Source organism: Tetrao urogallus, assembly GCF_951394365.1.
Source record: "Tetrao urogallus genome assembly, chromosome: 4".
NCBI lineage: Eukaryota > Metazoa > Chordata > Aves > Galliformes > Phasianidae > Tetrao > Tetrao urogallus.
This window is the reverse complement of record NC_136817.1, coordinates 14,703,462-14,718,430: the sequence shown is the minus strand read 5'-3', so window position 1 is coordinate 14,718,430 and position 14,969 is coordinate 14,703,462. Positions and strand designations below refer to the sequence as shown.

The following is a 14,969-nucleotide window of genomic DNA, read 5'->3' as shown; positions in this document are numbered from 1 at the left end:
GGGAGAGAAAAGAGGATGCAATCTCCATTACTGACTGCAAGGTTTTTATTCCAGATGTTATTCCCCCATCTGAGATCAGGACAGCGTATGGCATTCAGAAGACCTGGCACGCTAGAGGAATATTGCATTCTTTTCCAAATAGTATCCAATGATGGGCACTATGATTATTTTAATTTTAAGAGGTCTTATTCCATCTCCTATCACCACAGGCAATTAATTCATGGATGTCACCTCATGATTTAGGATGGCGTTAAAGAACAAAGTACAACTTTGAATGTGGCTGCTCAGTTAGTGTGTTCTGGGCCCTGCATCAGACTTGATTTGCTTTTTTAAAAATGATGAATTTAAAGAATATGATGGAAAGCAGCAAAATACCAGGGAGATCCAGAATGATTTTTTTTTTTTTTTCCCTGCAGCTTTCCTTTTACCTACAGAGCTACTGTTCTCAGGGTCAAGATTTTGAATAGGATCAATATAGGTTGATAGCTGAGATGTTTGTAGTCTCCTTTGACATTTTGTTCCAGAAGAGGGCTGAAAGCAGTAGACAGTAGCACTGAACCAGAACCAGATACAGTCTTTCTTCCCTGCTCACATGCTTTGTAAAGCTGTATCTCATTCATCCTGGCTATAACAATACACTCAGCAAGATCATCCCATGCAGTAGTCAGAGGATATTCATTCTCTACAGAAAGTCTACATATAACAGTAGTTTGTACTTAACAGTATAAAGACAAAAGAAATTCAAGCATGAAGTTATGTTTGGTGCCATTCTGAACAATTTGGGACAGAACGGAGGGGATGACTGTGGAATAAAGAGATAAAACAGTGTAGTCACGCAGCCTACAACTGGAACATACTGTCAAGGAAGTGATGGGGCCTTGTCAGTGTTTGTCACTGCCTCAGCTTTAGAACAGCAGGTACAGAGAGATTTATACAAGAGCTCTTTTTTTGCTATGCTTTCATTTCTCAGCTTAACTTTGTTCCTCCCCAATGACCCTGCTTACTTGAAGTTCAAGGAGTTGGGTAGATTTAGTGAGTTTTTCTGCCACAACCGATACCTACTACACTTAGCTACACAAGTGCAGAAAGGTGTGGAATCACACCTACACATGATTTAATGCAAGCCTTGTTTTTCATATGCTATGCACTAAAATCCAAATTTTCATATGATTCCTATTCTGGAAAAAAAGTGAAATGTCTAAAAGTGAAATGTCTAAAGCAAATATTTCCCAAAATCATTCTCAAAGAGTATGAATATTTTGAAGTAGTGTACTTCCAAAAAATTGGACTGAATTTAAAATAATTCTGATTCGTTTCTGTTTCCAAACTGTTTCTTTTCAGTTCAATTTTTAGTGCCTTTATCCTAGAACTTTAGTACCAAGTAATCCAAGTACCAAGTAATATTTACAACTGGCTTACGTGTTCTCTTAGAATAAAGTTTTCCCATCATTCTTTCATTTCCACAGCCTAGTATTTCTTAAACTAGCGGTGTTGAAAAATACAGACCACTAGAAGAGAAGGGACTGAAAGCCCTTCTTGTATCTTGTTTTGTAGGCTCAGGCCTTTTCTAATGAAACTTTTTTTGCTGCCCAGAAGGGAAACGTCTTCTGAATTGCTCACCTAATTGTGTGTCTTGTCTACAACCAAAAATATACACTAGCTCTATAAGTCCATCCAGTGGCTGTATGTGGGAATTGCATATTTTAGAAAGTAAATTCAAACTCCTTGGGATTACATTTGCCAGATACATAGTTAGTATTATTGTAAGAAATAAGCATGAACTACAATAAGAGAATACTCCCAGTGTTTGGTGATGTGTAGCTCTTTGTCTGTAAAAGACCCTTTGAATAATGGCAAGACAATTCATTACTACAAGAGGAAGAAGTTTTATTCATATTCAAACAATTTACTTTCTAGAATAGGAAATGGAAACCTGAGTTAAATGCTTCAGCTTATTTTCATTCTGAAATTGAGATAACTCAGGTCACTGTGAATATAAGCTTAGAAGAGTTGTCCTCAGTTCTCAGCATGCTCGTAGTTCTTCTAAAACACGCCTGTAAAAAATTCTCTCTTCTCATCATTAAATTTATTAAATGCCACAAAATACTACATAATTCAATTTAAAAACAAGTGTGGTATAGAGGACTACATTTGAACAGTGTGAGTTTCAAGGCACATTAAAAATTTATGTAGTCTATTTCCAGAAAATCCTACTTAGGTACAGTATTTGAATCTTAATGGTTCATCAAACTTAATCAGGCTAAATGGATTGTTTGAGAGTCTACAACTAGATGTAGCATTTTCCCACAGTAATGACAGCAATTTGAGCCTCAATGCCTTGAACCCTCCTTCTAACATCACTTCCATTACTACCACCAGTGCCAGAGTTGTAAGTGTGGAAAACTCTGTGGAAAATGTGCTAACCTTTTGCTAGCTAAAAAAAAAAAAAAAAAAAAAAAAAAAAGTTGATTTGCTAAAAGCCTTTAGATAATCTGTTCTTGATAAATACAAGCTTCTAAAATCAAATACTTTATTCTTCCTATGGAAGTAAATCTAATTTTGCCATTTCAAGTGAATGCATTATGACATGGTGTACAATTACAATAACCTGTTATTTTCATGCTGTTACACTGTATAGGTTGGAAAGCATAAAGAGACTGACATTTAAAATATCAGCCTAAAACTAGCTTTTCTTAAATTTTAAGTGCTTTATGTTGCAATCTATGTAAAATTTAGTCTAGAAAGTTTGAGAAGTGTGTCTAAGACACTGTCATGGTAGGTACTTCACACATATTGAAGTTACAAAATGATGACTACTGCAGACTGTGGAACAGCAGTTGCATTTATACATTGTTATACATTTCAGATTTTCATTTCTCATTCTGGAATTGCTACTATTGAGGTTGCTGTGATTGTAAACTCTTGCATTTTGTCTCTAAGAATATATCTGGTTTTACAAATATTGTTCTAATTTGTGCTGATCTATTGCTAGATATCAGAGAAGAACTCAAAATGTAATAGGCCTTTTCTCTTGGCTGTACTAGAGTTTGTCTTGACCTGTACTGCAATTAAACGATAAACCATGGAGCATGGAGGTTACAATCTGAAATGAAATTTACACATTTAAAAAACATTTTCAAATCAGGTGTAGTTTTTTAGCTAAATAAAGCAATATTAATGAACATGTGCATACCTAACACTTTCTATGAGTGTTCTCAATATTTCCAGAGCCCATAGATTCTGCTTAAAGTTTAACAAGCTTTTGCAGTACACCCTTAATCCCTTGCTCAGGATTTCTCAGTGGAGAAAAAACTTAAATATTCTAGTTTTTTGTCTGTCAGAAAGTCTTCAGCAAGTTCCAAGAGTCATCAGATTCATTGCCCAACTCTGCACTGCCCTTTCACAACAAAAGCAAATGAGGAAAAAGTTTTCAAGGATTGCAAGCAGTGTATTTTTTTCTAGAGTGAATACCAGTGAACAACTGGCATTGCTTTTTTTTTTTTTTTTTTTTTTTTAGACATACTGTTTTTAGTGATGTCCATTCACATATATTTCTTAGACTGGTTTTTCTTTCATCTCTTTTTTTCATGAATCAAGCACTCGTTGCTTGGTGCTCTTTTGCAGACAACAGAATGTGACTTACAAAGGATTGTCAAACATCTTTGCAAAAACAGGTTAATTTAATACCATTATATCATATAATAGTGTACTTCAAATACACAATTCATTCTAAAAAAATGTGTTGGCACATTTTATAGTGCTCTGTGTTGTATTCCTCACATTTACATCCAGGGGTCTGTTTCCATTGTATTTTCACAAAAATAGTGATATACAGTTACACAGTTGGTGTTAGTTTATAAAATTACACGTAGCTTTTGAAAAAATTTGTTTCACAAACACTTACAATCCCTCAGTTTATGAAGGAAGCACAGACTGAGAAGACAGTATACTACAGATGAGCATAAACTGATCTTATTGCTTCCACTAGGAGGCAGTACCGAGCGGTGTGCTTGCTTACAGCTGTGTGTCTGGAGGCATAGACTCTTGGTCTCCTCATGAATTAATGTCTTGACAGAGCTGGAGGGCTTCTGGGTATCCAATCCTAAGAGATTTCCTCCTATAAATGTGCCTCCAGAATCTGCTGATTGACAAATGGCTAGTGAAAGACTAAACAAGTGATTTTTGTGCTCCAGAATTTTTTTCTGACAGTTTCTTATTTTCAATGTATTTAAAAAAAAAAAAATCAGTATGAAAGAATTGGCCAATGTCATAACCCTTTTTATTTTTAGTACCATATATTTAAGGATTGCAAAACTTTTACTTCAGGAGTGGAATAGGCTCAGTCATTCCAATCCTCTGTACTTCATTCTTCATAGTAAAAAACATTCTCCACAATTTACAAAAAAATAAAAAAAAATTAACCTCAGAAGCTTCTTTGTTGGGATAGGATTTTCAGAACCAGAATTTTGGTGCTCAGATACCACCTACATCATCCCACAATGCTCCAGTTTTCTTTTTGGTGTGCAATTCTCCGTCTTAGAAACCTAAATGCCACTAGAGAATCCACAGCAACTGAACTGCCTTTGCAACAGGAGGACTGTCTGCAATTAAAAGGAAGTGGAATTACTTTAACTAGGCACAAGTTTAGTATAGCTAATAAAATAGGAAAATCTTATTCCTAAAGAAGTACAGATTGATCCAGAGGCATTTGATTTATTCCTGCTACAAACACTACCTTACATATTAACAGAAACTCTTCTGTGATGTACATTTAAGAACAAGCTTTTATTCAACTCTTATGATAGTGTAGTATTTGTCGTAACAGTGTAGCCACAGGAAAGCTGGGGAGGGATTTTTTAAGAGGGTAGGGAGTGACAGGATGAAAGGAAATGGTTTTAAACTGGAAGAGTGTAGATTTAGACTAGATATCAGGAAGAAATTCTTTACTGTGGGGACAGTGAAACACTAGAACAGATTGCCCATTGAGGTTGTGGATGCCCCCTGCCAGGAAGCATTTAAAGACGAGGCTTTGAATGGGCTTTGATGGGGCTGTGAACAATCTGGTCTATGGGAGATATCCCTGCCTGTAGCAGGAGATAAGAACTAGATGGGCTTAAAGTTCCTTGACAGCTGTACAATCAATGAACTTACAGATGTTATAGTTATGAGGTACACCAGAGAGCTTAGCTACATAGTTAATACACCAAATCAGAAAAAATAGAACCCTTACCTGTATCCTGGGCTCACTAAGTGAAACTCCAGCAGAGTGAATCACTAGAAGAGATCCTTTCTAGTTGGTAGTCAGCTCTTAAATGAGTCTAGGAGAGGTGCAGCCAGGCTCCACCCCTTCCAACAGCACAGCTGAATTGCCTTCACCTGTGCTCCTTTGGCTGACTCAGTGCTCGCCTCAGGTGATCAATCAGAGGTTCAGGCCGTGATTCAGCAGTTTCCATATACCAGCCCAAACCTTTCTGTGATTCTATCAATCCTTTACTATTAAGAAATAAAGCTCATGTGGTGGAATGTGGTCATATAAATATGCATGCCAGAGATCTTCCTGGCTAATGAAATAACTGCTTTTAGCCAAAACCAGCAATATTTTGGTTTTGCTCTCATCTTGCAGTGCTGGATCATGTTTTGCATGTAACCAAAAAGCTGCAAGGATGAATGGATTGAGCTTCTTAGTCTCATTAATCCTGTGCTTACTGGCAATGACTTTCAAAATCAGAAAGTACAAGGAATGATGAAAAAAGTAGAAAGAAGGACCAGGGAGTGGAGTTGCTGGGAGCAGAACAAGGCTACTGTAACCACAGTTGTAACGTAGCTTGAGATTACCTAAGTCTCTGAGCAAAGTGGAAATCTGTTGATGAATAAATGTATTAATAAAGAGAAACAGCAGTGTTTATTAAAAACAAAACAAACAGCCCACAAATGATACTCTTATCTCTGAAGTCTGAAGTTACTTTTATCTCGTTTCACTTTAAACAGTTTGTGTTTTCCAAATAGCGTTAAGTGGGCTGCTCTTGTAGTTTTCGCTATATGATAAAGACTTTCATCCAAGTCATTGTCAGATCTGATTAGAGTGTGGGTCCTAACATCAGACAGCTCACTGTCAACATATATTGAGTCTTTACTGGCTGTCATACATATGTTATGTAGGTCACCCATATATAGAGTAGATGGGAGTGAACTGTAAACTATGGGTTGTAAATACATTAAGAGTCTCTTGAAGCAAAGCTTGAGTGATTTCTGATGCCAACAGAACCCTGAGATGATTAATTTTGCTGCCTGTCAACTCCCCATGGAGCATGTCTCCTTTATAAACAGCAAGAGAAAGCCAATGGTATTCAATAGAGAAGTCAAACATAGACACTAAAATGGTAGTGCAGATATTTACAAGATGTCTTATTCTATCATTGCCAGAAGCAAATGCATACAATTGTGTTTCATTGATGTAGTTCAAACAAGAGTTCTGAGCTTATGAAATATAATTTGCTTAATTTCCTGGCTATAATGCTGTTATAACTGGATATTACATAGAACAACTCTGTGTTTTAGTTTATTCTTAGTATATAAGTTATATAAGTTAAAGTATAAAAGCAGAAAACATGTTAGTGCAGAGTTAAACATGCAAGTTATGAACAGACTTAATCTACACTATGTGCTAAAGAATATCAATTTTCACGACAATGCAACAGAAAATGTTTTTGACACTAAGAATCTAAGATTTTCATATAATTATAATCAGTGATAGCAAAGGAAGAATAATTTAAGTCAATGATCTTAAGGGGAAAAAAAGTGAAACTCAGCTGAATTGTTTCTGAAAAATAGTCCCTAGACTTCAGTCATAAAAAATGGTATATTTTGCAGATTGCACTGCAAATGATTCCCAAACCTGTTGGCAGAATCAGAATGACAGTGCCCAATTGTACTTGCTTCTCACCTAGGGGAGTAAGAGCACTGATCTGAATGAAAAGACCAAATAACAGCATGTCCTGTGTATTAACCAATAGTATCAGGCATAAACCCTGTCACAGCAAATAATAATCTTGTTTCCATAGAATAATCTATTTTTTACTCTGTGCAGCATAGTGATCTAAAGAAATAGTTTGTGATTGTGTTGAAGGATATTGCATATTTACTATAGTTAGTCTGAAGGAACTTTAAGCATGTTAACAGCAAAATCTGTTTCACTGGTTAAAATCTAGTCCAAAAAGGCAATGGTTGCGTGGATCAAAATCTAGTCAGAAAAACAAGCAAATGTGGGTGGAATCTATAAAACAGCAAGGACCTCTACGCAGAATTATCTTTGTAACAGTGCTGAGATGCAGGGTGCGTTTATCTGTAAATGTTGATTTTAAATAACAAAAATTTCTATTAAAATTCCTTTATATCTTCTGATCTCACATTTGAAAAGTCAGATAAGGACCACTTACCTTAAGAGGATGTGATTATTCTGCACTGTCAGCCTTCACCATCATTTGTAATGCTCTGTAAAACTGCAGATTATTTTCTAACACTATCTGTAAAATAGGCTGCCTTGACAAAAGTCAGATACACTGTGGCTTGGTTCTAATTCCTAATTACCAGAGATCCACAACTTTTTCTGAACTTGGATAGTTGGTCAAACTTCTTCTAAAATGCTGTAGTACATGAAGCATAGAGAATTAATAGAAGCTTATTTTTCTAGCATTATTTAAAATTGGTCTTCCTGCAGCTCTTCTTACAGTCTTGTTATAATACAGGTAACGTTATGTTAAAAATCAGTTAGAGGTTATGTGATTGCAAGTTAGAGGTGTTTTATTTATTGCCAGATTCTCTATGGTGGCAATGAAAATGCTTTCTAGGTTTCAGTCTAAAATGTGAAATAAGACTAAAAGTAATTACTCCTGTGTGAATACACAGTTCCTTCTTCTGACGGTAAATTTTTCTCAGTTATACTTTAAAGAAGTCTAAAGACACTGAGAATTATATTAAACATATTCCATGTGTGCAGAAGTGAAAAAGAAGGTTCAAATATATTAATTTCAGCCTCAGATGGGATATAACTCTTAGTTTTTCCATTTGTACTCTGGACAATATCTCATAGCTCTAAAAAATTTCTTATTCTAAATGCAGGTGGGTTCTTAGAGCAATATCGAACCTGTTCATTCCCTTTAGAAATCTAGAGTAATAACTCACAGCATAGAAAAATAAAAATAAATCAGTTCTATTCCAGATATGTTACTGTTTAAAAAAAAAAAACAACATAGATTTGATGTTCCTTTCCAGAGTTGTTAAAGAATGGATTAAATATGTGGCTTTACTTCCATATGGTGCTTAACATTGGTGGTTACACATGGCATTGGAGATAAACTACAGTCCCATCACTGGACGCTGCCTCAATATGCAAGAACTGGATAACAGATTCCTTCAAACGCTTTGGTTCATCTCTCTTGGGGCTTTTTTTTCCCCACCAGCTTGCTTAAAAAAAAAAAAAAAAATTATATGAATATTTGTGGGATTACATCCATTTCAGAGAATGCACAGTAAATTGCATTGTAGAGTGCAATAAAGACATTTATCTGTATAAAGTATTTCATTCTGTACATGTTAGGATGATATTTAGTAATACAGATCTTCATAAAATATTTTCAATTTTTGCCTGGAAGAAAATCAATCATTTACTCAGAGGAGGAATTAGAATATGCATCTTTCCCTAAAAAAGTAAACACTTCAACTCTGTAGTTTCTAAAGATTGCAAATTGGGGAATGTTGTGAATTTTGTTTTGTTTTTCATTAGAAGGAGCTGATGAGATGGAGATACCAGCACTAGAAGGAAGGGAGTTGGTAACTGAGAACTTTGAATGAGGATAAACCCCTAAGTGCTTATGGGTGGCAAAAATTAGATCCTTTTGTTCTGTTTGTTTGTTTTTTGTTTTGTGTTGACATCACTTAGTGCTGTCTAGGAGACAGTCCATTAAATTTGCTGGTTTGAATACCTAAATTTCCTGCATTTTTGGGGAATGTGGGCACCCTATCTCAAGAAGTTGATTTTTATTGCAACACAGAAATCCCAGATGGAAGTAGGCCAAGTTATTTTTTGTACTGTAAAAACTGAGGGATTTTTTCCCTTAAAATAAAATGCCAGAATTTTTTGTGCTCATTCAGCTTCAGACAGAAAATATAAATGAACCATTTTTCCTTTGGATGTGAGAATTTGTGCTGAGTTCTGCTAGCATGTGTAACTAAAGGAATGTGAAAAGTCTTAATCCCTAGTGCCATATGATATGACAGACTATAATATTTCAGAGTTTGCTGCCAAATCCTAATCTAATATAGGCAGACACTTTTTCTTTAGCGAAAGAGTTTCCAGTCATGTCCAAAAATATTTAACCAAAGCAGACATGGAGATTGTGATCTGTCTTGGAGAACAGAGTAGTTGGTAATCTGGATAATATTTTGTTACTCCTTTATTGCAAAAAATTAGGTTCAGACTTCAGCAGTTGCTGTTTAGTGATGCCTTTATTTGGGAATGTATGGTAACTAATCATACTGGACTGATAAAATTATGCTTATGCATAGCCAAAGCATTCAGAAGCACAACAGATTAGGTTTCCACTGCAATTCTGATTCCAAATCATTATAGATCAACATTATTTCACTTCCTATTGGAGCAGAATAGGACTATATGGAAATAACATGAAACCATTCTGTGAAATCACTTCATAAGGAAAAAAATGGCATATTGCCTTTCTCAGACCACCAGATTTGTCAAGTAAAACAAATGTTTTTTTCTTGTTCTTCTTTTCTAATACCTCGCTCACAGAGATGATTTGTGAGTAAATCAAGACATTCTATTAACATTAGATTTTTTAAAAATTATTCATTTTTTACTCTTTTTGTTAGAGTTATGCGTAGTCAGGTGTCGTATTTAGATCCAAATTTTTAATTATTTTTTATGTTTAAGATTTCTGGAGTGGTCATGTCTAGATTTAACATTCGTTGTCTGAAAAGAACAGGAAAGCACCCAAAGATAATAACGTGAGGTGGTAATTAAGTAAACAGGTAAGTTGCTTTGAATATTCTACTATGTCAGGAACATAGCAGATGAAACGGGGTTTCACTTCTTTTCTGAAACAACCTGTTCTCATTTCATTTCCATCCCCTTTGCCCCCTCTTTCTGCTGGAAACCACTGGTACTCATGGGATGGCACTATGCCATAGCAGGGTGTTAGGAAACCGTGTCTGCAGGTTCCATTTTATGGCAAGGTTTATGGCATCCCTTTTTAAACTCTAGAGATTAGCTCAGAACACAGCTTCCCTGTGTCACAAATATCCCGCCTTTCAGACCTACGTCACTTGGGGACTGCAGGAGATTCCTGCTGAGCAGTTTGAGGGAATACCGGTGCATAGAGGGATTGCATTGCTAACGGATTTGGAAGGACGTCTAGCCTAAGGTCCCTCCATGAAAAAAAACCTGTTATCTAAAGGTTCCTCCTAGATAAGAACTGTTTGGAATAAATAGCACATGTAGGCAAGAGTGTCTCCAAGAAACACAGTTAATCAGTTAAACAGGCTTTAACATATTTCATTCATATATTCTTGGCCTACCTTCTAACCATTACATTGCTTTATTTTTATTAAATATAAGAAAGATTAAAGAATTTAAAAGACATCTCTCACATCATTTGTGTCAAGACTAGCACAGAGGAAATGCATTATCAAGCCCCAGCTACCTGAGATCCACTGAGCTGCTTGAGTCATGGAATGTTAAATTAATTGGGCTGGGTGATAAAAGCAATGAAGAGTGAACAAGGTCAGTCCCCACCCCGCCAAAGAAATGAAAAAAAAAAAGCTTCCTGTCATGGAGCTGCTGTGCAGCTTTGCAGAGAGGAGAGCTGCTTTCTGGAAGAGGAAACAACCTTTGCAGCTGTGAAACCTGAGAGAACAATGGAGATTGTGTACACCAGCAGTTGAGGGGAGCTGCTTTCGGCTCTCCAGGGCTCAATGCCAGACCGGTCCCTCAACAGCAATCATTTTCTGTAATAAATTCTAAACTTCTTTTGGCCTTATTGCCACACTCTGAGCTGAAGTGAATCTGAACAATTGATAGAAGGCACCCCCTGTCTTAAAAGCTGTTGGCGTGTACTGAACTCCAACAGATCTGTTCTGGATGATGTAGGACAGGTATGAAAAGTATGCTCCCACCATATAGAAGTCTTCTAATGCAAAAATTGGTTCATTTCTGATTACTGAAATATCTGAAGGAATATGGATTACTAACTTAGAACAATTAGAACAATTGGTGTATATTGTTAAAATTACAATCTATCTAGAAAAGTGATCTTTATTCTTAATTAGTGTAGCTTTTTTGCTTGATATTTTCCTTTTGCTGGTCTGTACGCCCTAAGGAGTGACACAGCAAGGAGAAGAAAGCTTAAATGTGCTCACTCTCATCAGAATGGGAAGTTTTGTCTATTAGATGATGCCTGAGTTCTCCCATCTCGACCTAATTCTAACTGAATCAGTCTCATAATACTCTTCACTTTTAATTGGAGAGTATTCCTCTTCACATTCTGTTGTGCTTTCTCATCTGCTGCTATACCTTTTCATAAAGAGGGCTGCATTTTCACTGTAAGTAAAGCAGTATTTGAGTGTTTATTGCTCCCTAGCCTAGAAAATATCTCATAAAAGTTCCATGGCATTGTTTACAGATACATAATGGGGTATGCTGTGTGTTTTTTTTTAAACTAACATCTCTGTTGGTCTGAAAATCAGTGTACCAAACACAATGATTTTAGTGATGAATACTAGTTAGAGTCTGACTACATTATTTTGCCTGACAATCTTTTTTTAAATAAATAAGTAAATTTATAAATGTATAGTTTTTTCAGCAGGCCATTAGCCTGATTCTTCTTTACTTACCTTTTCAACATATGGGACTATTTGTGTAACGAGGAATTAATTAATATAAGTTGGGAGTAACAGAAAAAGCTCATGTGTTTTTTTCTAAGTCCATAATAATGTTATAGGCTCTAACACTGTGAAACTTGGACCTACTGGAGCTAAACAAAAATTTGTTTGTTTGGTTGAAATTTTTAAAGGTTATCCCAAATACAGAATGATGATGAAAGATAAAGACAGCAATGATAAAAGTTTATGCCTAAAAATGATCGTAGAAGGAAAAGAAAAAAAAAGAAATGTAATGATTAATATTGTTTTTAGAATCATTACGAAGGCTATTTCATGGTTAATGCATGCTTGTAGTCACTGTGGCTCTGATCCCCATGCAAACAAGACAAAGAACATTTTCCTCTTGTTTGTAGACTGAGTTTAAACTAAAACCTAAACTTCTTATGCCTGTCTTAGCATTTTGAAAAGGAGCAAAGGAACTGTTTAAAACGAAGGGAAAATATTCTTCTAGACTTTACTTAGACTGAAAACTTCACTTTTTTTCTGTCTTTGCTGTTTGGAAATATATTTTCCTCTTCACTCCTTCCAACTTGCCACATTAGTGGTTCTCAAAGCCATGACTGATAACGTGCAGGTAGCTCTTGCTTACCCTACACAGGCTCTTCTGTACACTGCAGTAGTACATACCATAATAACTCTATGGAGAAAGAGCAAAGCTGTTTTAACATGCCTGTGTCCATTCCCTTCCAGAAGTCTTATGATTGCTGTTACACACTTGAAAGAGTTCTTTGTTAGGCCAAGCTATACAGATGCATGGTTTAGCTGCAAAACACACTGACATCTCATCCCAAAACATTCATCTATTGGTCATGGTGTTTATATAGGTAGACAGCTGTAATGCGTTTGTGGATGTCAGTAAGTTGTAGCAAACTAATTCTGTTATGGTCTGTTATGCATTAGAGCTAAAATAGAAACAGCAGTGTCAGAATACCTGCTTAATCTTTGGGGGTTTTACTCTTTTTTTTTTTTTTTTTTGTAAAGGTAAAAATGATTTGCAAACTATAGTGGAACTGCTAAGTCACAGACTAAAGCAGTGATTGAGTACCTGGTGGGAAGGCAGAGCCAACCCAGGGCAGCTCAGGTGCATGCAGTGTATCTGAGTGAGCAGAAGGGCTAGAGCCAGGATGCACCCCTTGCTAGACCTCATTTAAGGTAAGTAGGTGTGGGTGTGTCCTTTGGTTTTGTGTTTATGGCTGTATTTGAGTATGTTCTCACTTGCTGCAGCCTAGGACTTTGTAATTCTACTGTCATTATTGTATTTTCCATTGTGTTATAGCATTATATGAACATAAAGTGAAACCTTAAAAATTGTAATGTTAGATTGAAACAACTCTGAAGGGTACTTTTTTGTTCAGTGTCATTTTGAAGCATTTTTTTCAATTTAAGGTCCTTGATTTTATTCCAGGTTCTGTGGAGTTTACTTACCACAGACTCTTATTCTCTACTTCATTATAAAACCTTCTTTATCCGTGTACTTATTAAGGCTGTTGTTCTTTTAAGTTCATGGCTATGCTGACAATCTTGTCATTTGAATGTTCCTACAAAGAGTTTTTTCATACTACCTGCAGGCGTTTACATGCGTTTATCTTGTAAGAGTGGGAACAAAATTATTGCCTCATCCTTAAGAATTAAAATCATTAGGATTTTCTATTTCTTACTGAATGAGACATTTGATTCTAGTTTATGGTTTTTCTATGCATTGTCAGACCAAACGTATTTCTACAGTGCAGCAAAATATTATTGTTTTTTTTGTATTATATAATAGTGAACTTTCATAGTAAGTAGCCTATAAGTATTAGATTAATATTCAAGGATTTTTTATTTGTGTTTTAAATTCCATACCAGGAGGGGATTGTATGTTTTTTTTACATATATGTTTGTGTCTGTAGTCTTGAATTGGAGCCAAGACCGTGTGAAAATATTACTTGTGTGGAAGCTCTGAATGTTCTTTTTCACACTTATCATTATGCAAGCATTTTCCCTCCTTACTATCTACTACCCTGCAATTCTATTTCCTTTAAGTGATGTTATTTCTGGCTCATACTAGAAAATATTCCATCTCCTTTCAACTACCTAGACTCATTTTAAATTAAGTAGTTGCTATCCTTATCTGATGAATGATGCAGTACTTTAACCAATACTGTTAAGGATTGGGAAGATCTATAGATCAGCTGCTTGAAAATAATAAGGCTTCCAACATTGGTACAAGCATTTCAAGTGTAAATTTTGTAAGTGGGCTCTTTAAGACTATTTGATGTTTAGTTGCTCCAAAAAACTTTACACAATTGGCAGTAAGACTTTTTGCTGGTGCCTATATTCATACCACAACAACACAAGAGGAATGGAATTATCATTTCTTAATGATGAAATAATCTCTGTTCTTCCTGGCTGGATTATATTTAAATTCTAGATTTTTTTTTTGACAAAAAAAGGAGATGAAGCTAAGGCCAGTGATAAATTTGGTCATGAAGAAGTTGAAGTGTGGAGTAAATGGTTGTTCTACATCAACTATGTGCCATTTCTATGTAGGATGTGAACATGACAATGTTAGGGAAAATTCTGCCATTATTTACTTGATTTTATATTAAAAAACAAAACAAAACAAGATGATGCTGGATTACTCATGCAAGACAGGCATTATTTTGCAGGTTTGTGTGCTTTTCACACTAATTCAAAGCACTTGGAGGCAAGTGCCTGTATTAGGAGAATTCCTAGAATTGCTCATGATTATTTCAAGAAAAAACTTTCCTACCACCCAGAGGGCAACTTAGGGTAGGAATTCAGCACAAATGACTGAATAACTCTCCTGAAGAGGCCCTTTTTCCTTACTTGTACACAGGAAACAGATGGCATCTAGCTGCCTAATTTATTGCATAAAAAGCAATACGAGAGTTGTATTTGCCACGAATAAAAATCAAATCAGGGAGCAGATAGGAGATTGTCATAGGCTAAATGCAAAATTAAGTACTTAATGCTAAAATTAAAATTCTGAAAATGTCTGCTAATGTGCTATC

At 35.6% G+C, this 14,969-nt stretch overlaps 1 protein-coding gene across 1 annotated transcript in view; it reads left to right on the top strand.

Annotated features, from left to right (window-relative positions):
* Nucleotides 1-1,555: 1,555 nt before the first annotated feature.
* JADE1 (jade family PHD finger 1) overlaps nucleotides 1,556-14,969 on the top strand; it is a gene marked incomplete at its 3' end in the record, with an annotated part of 123,162 nt that continues 109,748 nt past the window's right edge. The window contains exon 1 of the mRNA XM_079534201.1: nucleotides 1,556-1,710. Within this exon, the coding sequence (XP_079390327.1) occupies nucleotides 1,686-1,710 (25 nt within the window). The 5' untranslated portion in view covers nucleotides 1,556-1,685. The remainder of the gene's footprint in view (nucleotides 1,711-14,969) is intronic.